Below are 14,066 nucleotides of genomic sequence, written 5' to 3'. Positions count from 1 at the left end.
CCAAAGCTATCTTATAATAATTACCCAAAGCTATCTTATAATAATTATAAATTGGGGAAAACCACATTATGTTTCTGTTTCCATTTAGAATGTATTTCCATTCCTTTCACTGATATAACCACCCTTTATGGTCCATCAGGTCAAGGTGCAGTTTCTTGACCCATGGTGCTCTCCCTTTTCTGAAATCTCAAAACATATGATTTGAACCTTTCTTTTGGTGCCTCTTGCCCGTGACCTTGGGTTTTAATTTAACTCTTGTGTGTTTATTTTGCCTTGCGATTTAGGTATTGGATTGTGTGCCCTCTGTCTTCTACCATGATATGAGTGAGACTCTAGTGCTATGCTGTCCCACCAACAGCCACCAGTCACATGTGGTTATTGAGCACTTGAAGTGTGGCTAGTTCAAGTTCAGGCATGCTAGAAGTGCAACAAATTCATACTGGATTCATTCACAAAAGAATGTAAAATATCTCATTAATGATATTGAAATGATAATGTTTGGGCTTATTGAGTCAGATAAAATGTATCACTGAAATTAATTTTACCTGTTTTATTCTTCTAATGTGCCTACTAGAGAGTTTAGAATTCCATATGTGGATCACATGTGTAACTCCTTGTATTTCTATTGTGGAGTGTTGCTTTACTGGACACTTGGTCAATAGTGAAGGAATGACAGTGATCAAATATTTTGTTTTTTGTTTGATTAATGCAGACCTAAAGAGAACGTTACTAACATACTTCTAAATTTTAAGAAGTATATTCTTCCTCCATGCTAATTTTAAGAGCCAGCAACAATTTAGTTCTCTTGTTTCTTCCTACAGTACCCTGAGGGCTCAAGGAAACAATTTCATCACTTACTTGTGGATCATTCTGACTTCCTTGTAACAACTCATTCTTCTCATTTTTTAAATTTACCCATGATCATAACAAAACACTTTTTCAGTTAGAATGTTCATTTTCATTTCCCTTTTTATTCCCTTCATTGGATGAAAATTACCCCAATCAGTCTGATGTGCAGATGATTATTAAGAAACTATTTCATATTTTTGTTTCATTTTGTATTTAAGAGGTTGCAGTTCTCAAAATCGTATTCTTCCTTTCTTTCTTTGCTCCTTCTTTTGGTTTGTAGAGTTATTCCCTAACACACAGGTTCTTACATTTTTTGAGTGAATGTGTCCCCATTGTGCCAAAAATGTTGCCAGGGCCCCCGTGCAAGAGAACAGAATATCTCTTAAGAGGTCTGCATACCATAACCTGGAAAGGGTAGAGCTGTTCAGCAATTAGTGCCCCACATTGCCATCTAACCATCCTTAGAGCTTTCTTCTGTGCTTATTGCAAGCTTTGCTACTTAACACTCAGCTGAGGACTTTCAGTTCAACCAACCAGTCAATATTAATCTCTCAACAGAATGTAGTAATAGTAATAATGGCTCCCAAACACCAATATACTTACAACTGTAATTTCAAGAAAAGTTTTCACTGAAGGCGAAATTAATATAAAGGCAATGATACTGTGTGTGTGTGTGTGTGTGTGTGTGTGTGTGTGTGTGTGTGTGTATAAAGTTCCCACTATCTTCTTACTATCTTACATTTTATTCTGAAATTATATCTTGCTCATTACTTCCTTATTAAAATATTCCTTCTTGCTCTTTAATGAAACGGCAGCGATATTGTAGAGTTGTTACATTCAAAGAATGACCTTACTTGTTAAAACAAAAACCTGGCAACCAGATGGTGAAGCTTTCTCTCTGCTTTTTTTTTTTCTAAAATTTTACAGCTTTCAAGAAGTGGAATCACTGGCTTATTATGAGTTAACTAATGTTTGTTCCAAAAGCCCCTTCTGCAAAGCATAAGACCTGAAGCATTATATGAAATCTCCTCTGAGAGCAGTCTTTTTATTGAATTTATCTCTTGAAACTAGTCCAGTACTCCATGGTTTATCATCTTGGAAAACTTGCCTGTTATTACAAAGAGCTAAACATGTGAATGTGTCACGTTTTACGAATGTGACTTAATGGTCAATTCCAGTTATACTTTGCCGTAATTGTTATTGATGAAATATGGGGCTAATGTGGTTTGAATCTATGTAAATACAATCTGGAAATACTCTGGTTCCGAGGATGGGAAAAAAATTATTTGCCCTAAACTTTTAAACATGAAGATGAGCTTGAATGTTATACTTTCATTTGCTATCAATTCATAAAACTGCTTAAGTTGTAACATATTAACAAAAGTACATTGGTGTTCTTTACTAATATTTTGATTTTTAGGAAAAAATTAAGGCATCAATTGAAATAGTTCTTATTCGGAAGAATGCTAAGCTGACTTTGGCCTTAGCCCTGTCATTGATTGGCTATGAATGTTTGGTTAAATAGTAGGATCTTTCTGACTTCCAGTTTTATCTTTTTAAAATGAGGTGTTTGGACCCTCTCCAAGGCCTCTTTCCTCTAAAATTCTTTGTTTTCAATCTCTGACATCAAGATATTTTTCTCTAAGTAAGCAGCAGATGGCAGTATGAAAGTAGAGAATTTTTTAAAAAGAGTTTTCAATTTACTGTTTTTATTGGTCAAAGAATTTCTGCTCATTTCTTCTTTAAGCTTGATTGTTTTCTGTGAATTGTGTATTACACAAAATAATTTATGAACTTATCATGTAATTGATAATAATTATGTACTTTTTAGCATGTAATAGTTACAGTGTTATTGTACATGCTATGAAAATTATGACCCTCCATCCCTACCCCTAGCTTCCCAAACTCTGCGTCTCCTTGTGGAATAATTATACATTAAGGAGCATAAATTTAAAGTCCTACTTTGAGGGTGAAACTTGAAACTTTTCAGGTATGCCAGCAATAATCTCTGTTTTAATTCTATTGTGCCTGTTAAATTTGTTGACGCTGATTCTCTGTCAGTGCAGTTTGGTAAACAACACAGAAGGGTCATGCCTTTATGATGTCAGATATCCATTTATGAAATTTGGCCCTTAAAATCACTTATATTTTTGAAGTATCTAAGTATTTCTAATTGGGTATATAGGCAGCTCAACATTTGGATGATAAGTTTGGTCTTTCAAATTTATTTTCCTTTTAAAACACTGGCACAGAATATTCCCCTCTGTTTATCGTGTAAATATATCAGCCTGCTCTTCTGTATTGGCTCACATAGAAGGCCTGAAATGTCAGGGGCCAGTTCATGACCAGGGAGAAATGTGGGAGAGTTGTGCATGTTGAGAGCTATGTAGTATCTTAGTGGTCATAACCTGGTCTTAAGAATGCACTTGAGAGTTTCTCTGGTCCTGGCAGGAATGTTGGACTTGGGTGGTTAGATCCTGGTTCTATCACTTACTAACTAATTTCTCAGTTTGAGGTTACTTAAAATGTTTTAAAATCTAAATAAAAGATATATACAGTAGTGCCTGGGTGGCTCAGTCAGTTGAGCTTCTGGTTTCAGCTCCAGGACATGATCTCATGGTTCGTGAGTTTGAGCCCTACTTTGGGATCCTCTTCCCCCCCACCCCGCCCCTGTCCACCCCCACTCACGCATGTGTGTGCTCATTCCCTCACTCTCAAAAAGAAACATTAAAAAAGATATATACATAAAAGTGTACATATCATGAGTATTACTTGATGAATTTTTCACAAACCAGATTATACCCATGTACTAAGCACACTTACATCAAGAAACAGAACATTGGCACTACCTAGGAAGTTGGGCTGGGCTCCCTCTGGTTACAACTCCCTACCCATTACTAAAGATAACCATTATTCTGACTTCTAATCATAGATTAATTTTGCCTGTTTTTTTACTTTTTATAATTGCAATTATGTAATGTATACTTTCTCATGTTGTCTTTCACTCCACGTAGGTTTATGAGACACTTCTATATGTGTAGCAATAGATCCTTCATTCTCAATAGTCCACTGTGTGACTACACCAGAATTCACTTACACATTGTATTGCTGATGAACGTCTGGGGTTCTAGGCTACCATGAGTAGTTCTGCTGCGAACATTTATGTACTTTTGGTACAGGTATTTCTATTGAGTGTATACATGGAAGCAGAATTTCTGAACCATGTGCTGTGTTCAGCTTTAGGAGAAAACACCAGCAGTTTAGGAGACTTCTGATTGCTCCATATCCTTGCTAACACTCACTGTTGTCTGCCTTTAGCCATCTTGGTGATTATACTTTTTAAAAATTGGGAATAATAATCTGTACCTTGAAAGGTTGTTGTCAACTTAAGGTTGTCAACTTAACTAGGGTTTCTCTTTGCTTTTGAAACCTGGGCTCTTCCTTCTACCGTGGGCATGGACAACCTCTGTGAGCTTCAGTTTCCTTCGTGTAAATGAGACTAATGTGCTGAATAATCCCCAATGTCCTTTTGTTTCTGATATGCATGCTTTGTAGTTACATGCTTTGTAGGTACACTGCTAGTGGAAGAGAATTTCACTATGACTTAAATCCCGTTACATGGGCAGTTGCCCACGTATGCATAGAACAGATCCAGGTAGTGGTCACTGTAGCCTGCCACTCAACAGTGCACTTCACCCCCCAAATTCCAGATTACATGTAGGATGTAGGACAGTGGTACTGACAGACCCGTGCTGGAATGGGTAGGGTGCTTCTCCATTGGTCCCACCTCCATTGGTCCCACCCCACCCCCACATCATCACTCTACAGGGTGGCGACTGGTTGTGGTCAGTCAGTCATCAAGTTTATTTTCCTCATCAATTACCTGACCGGCTCCGTGCTGAGAAGGAGCGCTGGGGAGGAAATATGCATGGAACATGCAGGAGGAAAAGTCCTCAGAATAGTATGGTGGTTAAGACGCTGGGCTCAGGAGTCAGACTGCCTGGGTTGTTACTTCTCTCTCTGTTACCACTCTGGTGGCTGCTGTTGCTGCTCTTGTCACTGAGGTGCTGGACCCGATCAGAGACTTCCTTGTCCCAGGCCTTGTGATCAGCTTGACACCTGTGCTCTCATTTGTCCTGCCTGTAGCACCACAAGGTGGTATGATTATTATTCCAATCTGCAGATGAGGAAACTGAAGCCCAGAGACATCAGATAAGCTGCCTAAGATCGAACTGCCAGCAAGTGGTAGAACTTGAATTTGAATAAAGCCTGACTCCAGAATGCCTGTTTCTTACCTACATGGCCTTACCATCCTGAAACCTTGATTTCCTTATCAAAAAGTGAGGTTAATAGCCCTTTCAGGGCTGCAGGGAGATTAAAATGAAATGAGATTGTTTCTATGAAGTATCTCATAGAGTGTCTGGCACATAGTAAATACACAGTAGATGTTTACTGTTAGTGTTGTTATTGTATGATGGAAAGAATCATTTTAAATTTATGATGGGATGGATCCTAGGACTGTGGGAAGGAGGTTACTGTTAAATAAGTGAAGGTTTCATTTATTATTTTAGGTCCTGTCTGCAGCCTCTGTGTCTCCTCTTTTGGAGCAAGACCTGTGACAATCTTCAGTGGCTTCATGGTAGCTGGAGGCCTGATGTTGAGCAGTTTTGCCCCCAATATCTACTTTCTGTTTTTTTCCTATGGCATTGTTGTAGGTAAGAAATCTGGTCACTATAATTCTTCTAAGCTTCAAGAGTTAAACATCATTTTATCAATGTCAGGTTTATTATTCAGTTAATATAAGGTGTGAAAATGATAAAAAATAATTTGCTTTCAATGACCACTTCACCAAAAATTATTGCCTTAGTAACATGTCTGCCCAGCGAATCAACATATTTGAAAGGATAAACATGTTTTATCAACACACACTGAGTTCTCCGACAAGGCATAAGAAGGGTTTTCATTTCAGTGCTGGTCTCTAATGCACACAAAGGAAAAGAAAGAGGAGGGAGTCTGAGGCTGATGTCACTTCTCTCTGACTTAAGAAGTGGTCCTTTTCATTCTGGCTGGCTAAGCAGGGCTCTGTTGGGTTGTTTGTGTTCTAAACATCCTGTGCTTCTAGGGCCCACATCACAAAATTACAGCAGAATTAAAAAGTAGATTTTAAAACACACAATCATTATTTTTTTTTTTTAAGATAAGGCACAGGTGAAGAAAACTGAGTGGTGGGGATAATTGATGGTGATCCTGGTTACACGAGAGGAAAAGTAGAGGGTGACTGACAGCACCGACGGCTCTGGGTAGATGCCTTTGTGGCCTTTGTGATGTGTTGTACTAATTGTGTTTGGTGTTCGACATGATCAGACTATTCTTAGGGGCGGTTGGTGGGGAATTTGAAACAGATGATTCCAGCTTTCCAAGTTTTTCTTAGCGTCTGGAAGAACCTAATTTTGTTGGCTATTAATATTCCTCTTTTTCGCTTGGGACTATTTCCAGAATAATACCTAATGGAAATAATAGTGGCTAATATGCACTGAATACTTAACCATGTGCTTGGTTCTATGCTAAATGCTTTATCTGACCTTATTTAATCTTCACAAGAACCCATATTACAGAGGGGGAAAGTGAAGCTCAGAGGATTGAAGCTACAAAGGAGATTTGGGGTTGAATGCACTTAGTCTGACACCAGATCCTGAGTCAGAGCAGTCTGACCTGACCTGAGTCAGATCCCAACCTCTTTCGCATTTTTGTAGTTATTTTTGGTGCTTTTAGAACCCTTAAAGTGTCTTGTTAAATGCAACAACATACCCTAATACTGCTGAGACCTGAATCTAAATAAGCAAGCCCCATGTTAGTTCCTTGAGAGCATGTAGTGTATGTTTGATATTTTATATTCCCTGTGGTGCTTAATACAGTTTTGGACCTGTGGGTACAAACACATTAATCTCTGGTGTAAACTTGAGAGTTTTCATTTGATAATCATTTTGCATTCTTGTCTAAAATCATAAAAATAAAAATGTAGGTATCTGTGTTTATGCATGAATATTGGATTATTCCCTTTAGGACAAATCCCTTTTTACATAGAAAATTGAATCATTATGCCATTGATATGATCTAGTTCAAACTCTGGACTACATGTTTAAAATTGCATAAGATTTTACTGCTTCACCTGGTTTCAAGGTTAATCTAGACATACAAAATTTTTACCGACTTAAAAATTGATGAGCAGTGAGTGATATATAGCATTTGCATTACCTATATATAAAAATGAATTTTTAGGAAGAAAAATTTGGCTTGCAATGTCTAGGATTTATATACAATTGACTGTGTTGGAAGAATAAGGATGTATAGACAAAAAAGACAATATTAACTAACTCCCAAAACTAAGTTTCAAAATTTCTGTGTCAATGGAGGGAGCTTTATCAACTTGTGAAGTTAATTTTGATTTGATTTATGTTGTTGGAACCTTTTGATAACTAACCATGACTCCTGACCTCCTGAATCCATGATCTTTAATTAATCAGATAGGATTTGAGATTGGTCTGACTTACCCTTTTGGCTCGTGGTGGTGGTGGTGATGGTGGTGGTGTTACAGGCCTTCCACTTGGCTTTCCCCACTATGATAACTCTCACCCTGGCCAAGGAACAATGTAGGGAGTTATACCAACCACCATGTATATGTGAGCCAATGAAATATCAGGAACTTGGATGCATCCATGGACTCAGTGGATCCATTGTAAGCCAGACCTGAGGCATGATCCTATATATTACCTGGCCCCCATATGACCACTCTAAGGGAAGGGCATGTAAATGCTTCAGGCCCTTAGTTAATAATGCCAGCTCATGTTCTGTGTCCAATAGTGCTCTAAAGGTATCCCACTTTCCCTAAATAAGTGGCCATAGTTGTCTTTGGGGAAATGTTTAGGGTACTGTTATCCATATACTTGTCATAGTGTTTGTCCTTCCTCCTGGAATCCCAGCCTCTCCTTCACTTAGTGGATTGTAGGTCAGAAAACAGACTCAGCTCTTGAAGACTCTGATTTGGTCATAGGTTCTGAATCCCTGCAGCTGAGAAGAAATTGTGAGCTCAAAGAGAGAGTGCTGGGCTTACGGTCAGAAGACATAGATTCTATGAGCCTGAGTACACTTGATCACAAATGGTGTTCCTTCATCTATGAAAGCAGGCTGGGAAACCTACCTCACACAGGTTTTGTGAGGACAAAATGAAGTCAAGCAAAATAAAAAAAAAATAAGTAAAAAGAGTTGAGTTGGATTTCAGTTAATAAAAAAATCACTCTCTCTGGTATCTATTGGGGCCCCATGAGCTACTCCTAGCCAGCAGACAATTAATACTTATTAACATGGTTGACGTCATCTTTCTTTCTTTTTCTTTCTTTCTTTCTTTCTTTCTTTCTTTCTTTCTTTCTTTCTTTCTTTCTTCTCTCATCTTCCTTTCGGCTTATAATACAGGGCTCACAATATCTGTGGGATAAATAAGTGAGATAATAGTGAACAATGATATTTCCATTCTGTCACCATTTTAGAGTATCCAGTTGAAAAGGAAGTGACAGGAAATTATTACTGTCTAAACTCATTTTCCTCTTTAGTATTGAATTTCTTAGAAATAGCAAGAAAGATTCAGTCTGATGATAACATTCACTGAGCACCACTTCTGTGCTGAATTGTATACTAAGCATTTTCATTTGTCTAGAATGAACTAGATGGTGTCTTAAGATAGACAATATGCAGAGGGACAAGTTATTTAACTTCTGTTTCCCTTTTTTTTTAAGTTTATTTATTTATTTTGAGAGAGAGAGAAAAAGTGCGAGTGGGGGAGGGGGAGAGAGGGAGAGAGAGAGAATCCCAAGCAGGCTCTGCGCTCTCATTGTGGAGCCTGATGCTGGGCTCAAACTCACAAACCGTGAGATCATCACCTGAGCTGAAATCAAGAGCCCATAGCTTACCTCACTGAGCCGCCCAGGTGCCCCTCTGTTTTCTCATTTTTAAAACTACATATAATAATGACATCCACCTTGGGATTTTGTGCATTGATGAAGTAATGCAATAATATTAGCTAGCATTACCATTATTATTAGTTTTGTGACCTTGGAAAATTATTTATTCTCTCTGAGCTTCTGTTTTTATTTTTTATCAAATGGGACTAATATGACTTCACAGAGCTATCATGCCCATTCATGAGCAAATGTATCTACAGAGGCACAAAGAGGTGTTTCATACATGTTTTTCCCTTCCCTTAAATTCCTTGCTGACCACTTAGTTCAAGACCACAGCAGCAGTTTTTTGCTAATGAGGAAGCTTTATTGAATCAGCAATATTTGTATAACAGATTGGGAAGATAGAAAGAGAAATTAAAGCTTTTTAGTATGTTTAGTTATAATACACAATATCAAAAAGAATACTAAAGTTTATTAATTGGCATAATTCTGTTTACCCCTTAATTGATATTTTAAAAAGTATCATCTTGAAAATACGATGTTATCTTGTTCAGTTTTTGTAGCTAACATAAAATGGAAGTTTCCCCTTTTTCAAGGGACTGTAAGCCACACTGCCAATCCTGGTAATTCAGGCTTCTATTTTCTCAACTACTTTACCAAATCAGGAAAAAGAAAGTATGATGTGGGAGGCTGGAGTGCAGGGGGGCCAGCAGGAAATCAGTGCTTAATGAGCTCAGGCTTCTCCCCAATAATTTCCTTTTGCTTTTCTGGAAAGCACAACTCAAGATCAATGTCTTACATTCTCTTTTCTTCAGACTTTATTCTTTAGCTACCTGGTTAGTGTTTGCTTGCTATTCCCTTTTGGATTTTGGAAAAGTTCAATTTTCTCTAACTTTGTTTTCATGGTAATATCTGCCTATGGACTGAATCTGCACAGTGTATTGAGACTGGGAGGAAAAAAAACACATTTGCAGAGTCTGATTCTCCTACTGCAATTATGGCAAATGAGATAAAGGTCATTTCCTGGCATTCATTTTAGCAGTTAGAGTTTTATAAGCCTTTTTGTTTTGTTTTGTTTTTAATGGTTATATCATTAAAGAAAGTCTTTTTTCTCTCATAGATGTTCAATTGTAATAAGGAACTATGATTTTCTAATTAGTCTGAAGCTATTATCGACATAATGTCATAATACTCAGGTGAAAAGTGAAAACATATATCAATATAATCGTTATTTTTTTTTAGTACTTATTATATTCCAGGCACAGATACTAAATCTTTTACATTTTTTATGTCTCTTAATCTTTTTTTTTTTTTTTTTTTTCTGAGAGAGAGAGGGAGGGAGAGTGAGTGGGGGAGAGGGAGAGGGAGAGAATTCCAAGCAGACTCCACACTCAGCATGGAGCCTGACCCAGGGCTTGATCCAATGACTTTGGGATCATGACCTGAGCCAAAATCAAGACTTGGACGTTTAGCCGACTGAGCCACCCAGGCACACTTATGTCTCTTAATCTTTACAATTGTCTTGTGAGATTGTTTTAAAGATAAAGAAACTAAGAATTAGAGACTTTCAGTAAACTCTCTAATCCCCAAAGTCATCTAGCCAGTAACTGATAGAGCTGGGATTTGAATCCAAGCCTGATTTCCAAGCCTGTGCTCTTAACTAGTCAGTGTCATGTTCAGAGTACTCATGAGTACTCATGCTAAGCATGCAAAAGTCAGAGCCAGTTTATTAAAAAAGCTAGCCAATTGCTTGCACTTCTTAACTCTCCACGCAGATGTTTGAAGCTAGAAACATAAAAGTAACTGCATTTGGATATGCTAAAGTTACTTATCTTTTTTTGGCATCCTAAGTTACCTTCCCACAATTTCATTTCTAGAAGTAGATATTTCTGGAATACTATATGTAATTGCTTATCCTAACCCAAGTTTAGGTTAAAAAACCATATTGACTCAACTATTCTAAGAGGTGATTCAAATACTTGCTTTAAAACATACATAAGGGGAATTCTCCCAAATGACTGACAGACAGGTCCCCACACTACAGTGACCACTGTCTTCGTTTTCCCAGGGCTAACAGGTTTCCCAGGATCTGATACTTTTAGTGGCCAAACCGGGAATGTCCTGGGCAGTACCCTATCCCCACCCCACACAGAATCTGGATTCTATAGCTTCACACATATTGCTTTTTAAGATTGCCATGCTAAGATGCACTGTTACTAAATGTTTCCTTTTCCTAAAAATAATATTCAGGGAGAAGTTTCATATACAGATGTAGGAGCTTGATAGATATCTATTCACTTACACACAAATATATGTATATAATAAAGGGTATTTTAAAAGAATTCATAGACATCTAAAAATATGTATACGATTTCAAATGTTTTAATGCTTGTCTTCCTAAAATAAATCAAAGTTCCACTTTGCATGCTTTTATTCACATGCTAGTTCTTTAGAGATGCTTGCTTTATGTATTCTAAATTAGAAGCATTTTTTAATAGCAGAGTGTTTTACTTCAGTTACATTTTCTCCTTATAACTGTCTTACCAGTTTAATTGATCTACGCATTTTTGATTTATCGGTAAAGATTGAGAAAAAATGAGAAAATGAGGAAGTTTAGTGTGATTTACCCAAAGCATCCTCCTATAATGCATAGAATTTGTAAATTAGTTGTATCTTTTTTCAAACCATATAATTCTAATTCTGTCTTTCTAATGATGTTATCTTCGTAAATTATTACGAAATTAAAAAATCTTTAATATTTTTAAAGCTAAGATTTAGTTTCTGGCTAAAGTAAAAAGTAAAAAAATTAGCATCATTTAAGTGGGGAGTAGGTATAAAGATATTATTAAAAATATATATACACACACGCATACATACATATAAGTGTGTTTGTGTTTGTTATATGAATAGAGACATAGACAGGAAGAGAAAAATGCAAGAACTCAAATGAGATTTATGGGGAATGGCAGTAGGATAACTTCTGTGGGGAGGTTCATTCAACAGACTTTTAAGAACACTCACTCTGTGCCAGGCTCAGACCTGGAACCAGGATACTTGGATGAATAAGACGCCACCTGCCCTCAGAGCTCGCTGTTTAGTTGGAGGAATAAACGTGTAAATTTATAACACGTAACACAGCAAAATAAATGCATTGATAAAATGAAACCAACATCCTGTGCTGATATACCACATACCTGTGGGAAGAGGGGTGCTGAAGCAGGCTTCATGCAGGAATTCATGCTTGAGCTGAGTCTGGAAGGACAGGTAGGATGTGGTCAGATGGGAATGGGTTTTGAAGGGGAGTTGAGTGGGTGGGAGGGGGACATTGTGGGAGCTCAAATGCTCTGAGGTGTGAGGTGCCATGGATAACAGTGCTGTCAGCACGGAGCCTGATGCAGGGCTCAAACTCATGAACCATGAGATCATGACCTGAGCCAAAACCAAGAGTTGGACACTAACTCACTGAACACGCAGATGCCCTGATAACAGTATTTTTATAGGTATTTGTTTAAGGACTGAGGAAGTCATGTGAATAGGTGCAAATACATCAAAGATTGGCATGCAACAGAGGCCAGATGACAAAATGTTTTTATATGGACTTTACTGTAGGAGCATGATGTGATGAGAATTGTATGGCAGCAGCTTAGAAGATAGATTTTTGGAAAAAGTACTGGAAGCTGAGACAGTGATCAGGAAGCCAGAGTTCAGCTCAGAAAACATGAGATGAACTGAGGCAGTGGTGGTGCAAAGACGGAGGGAGGTTGATAATTTAGGCAGTTGGTATGATAAAGAGCTTCTGCCTGGTTTGATGGGCAGAGATGAGGGAATAGTGGCCTCTGAAGTTGTGATCTTGCCCAGAGATGTGTGAAATGGAACATAAGATGTGGAAAGGAAATGTTAGAACATGTAAAAATATTTAGTTTTTACTTATTTAAGTAAAGGGAAACAATAATATTATACTAATGTTTATGCTTTGAATTGTTAGTAATATAGGTATTTAGTTTAATAATCATTATGCTTATACTGCAGGCTGATGGTCAGAATTTTTTCCACTGATAGGTGTTTGATAAAAAGTGATTGGTCAAAAAAATGGTCAAAAATGATTGGTCAAATCCCTTGGTCAAGGGATGCTTTAAGATAGTGGTTTCCAACTTTACAGCCTTGGGACCCTTTACACTCTTTTGTTTAGGACCCCGAGGAGCTTTTGAATATATGGATTATACTTACTGATATTTGTTCTGTTAAGTTTAACTATTAAAAGCTAAGAAATTTGAAAATATTTGAGTAATTCATTTAAAGATAATAACAAACCTAATATATGTTAACATAAATAATGTACTTATTATGAAAAATAGCTCTACTTTCCAAAAGGAAAACAAACTTTTGTGAGAAGAGTTGCATTATTTTACAGTTTTGCTAATCTCTTTAATGTTTGGCTTCATAGAAGACATCTGGATTCTCGTATCTGCTCTGTACACAATCTGTTGCAATCTGTTTTTTTTTTAATTGAAATGTATGAAGTAAATCTTGTCACACATAAAGATGTAGTTGGAAAAGAAAGGAGTTTTAATAGCCTTTTCAGGTAATTGTAGATATTCTTCTTCGATACTTTACAAAAACTTGATGAGTGATGATTTTCCAAAGTTAATTGTAATATGGAACTTGGTACTACATCAATATACTTTTCATACTCTTATATTTGTTTATTCTGCACTTTGAATGGATCTTCATTCAAACCTAATTTTGTAATATCATGAATTGGTTATTTGAAAAATACTGATTCACTAAGTTATGAAAGAATTCTAAATGTTGGCAAATTTCATTATACAACATCAAAAAATCACTTTTGTTACTTTCACCAGCAGACTCATCAGAAAATCTTTATTTATTGGAAAGCTTTCAAAATCATAGTAATGGATATCAGTTTTCAAAAATTCTTTTTCTGGAAACTTTGGATTTTATTATTGTTAACAATTACTGCCAGTTTTCTCCCTTCTTAGTTTGTTTTCAAAAAAGTGTCTACCAAATACCCAAGTCTGGGTAACCCTAGTTTGTCTGTCAGATATTCTTTCAAATAAAAATAAGGTCACAAGATAAAAAGGGGGCTCTTTTAGCTGGCTACTAAAATAATTGTGTAAAGGGTTTTCCTTGCAGCAATTGTTGTAATCCAAATGAAGAATTTTTAAAATATTTTTGTTTGTTTTTATTATGAGTGTATGATTATGTAGCATAATTTGATACCAAAATTTGGTACCAATACCT

General features: G+C 36.8%; 1 protein-coding gene across 2 annotated transcripts in view; it reads left to right on the top strand.

Annotated features, from left to right (window-relative positions):
- Positions 1–14,066, top strand: part of SLC16A9 (solute carrier family 16 member 9) — a 53,940-nt gene that overhangs the window by 30,287 nt on the left and 9,587 nt on the right. Inside the window, exon 3 of one of the 2 annotated variants that reach the window (XM_042960336.1) lies at positions 5,421–5,564. The exons of the other annotated variant lie outside the window; for it this stretch is intronic. Coding sequence (XP_042816270.1) covers positions 5,421–5,564 — 144 coding nt within the window. The remainder of the gene's footprint in view (positions 1–5,420; positions 5,565–14,066) is intronic. 2 annotated transcript variants of the gene reach the window in all.

Source organism: Panthera tigris, chromosome D2, assembly GCF_018350195.1.
Source record: "Panthera tigris isolate Pti1 chromosome D2, P.tigris_Pti1_mat1.1, whole genome shotgun sequence".
Classification (NCBI taxonomy): domain Eukaryota; kingdom Metazoa; phylum Chordata; class Mammalia; order Carnivora; family Felidae; genus Panthera; species Panthera tigris.
Note: the sequence above shows the minus strand (reverse complement) of the source record. Positions and strands in the feature narration are given on the sequence as shown.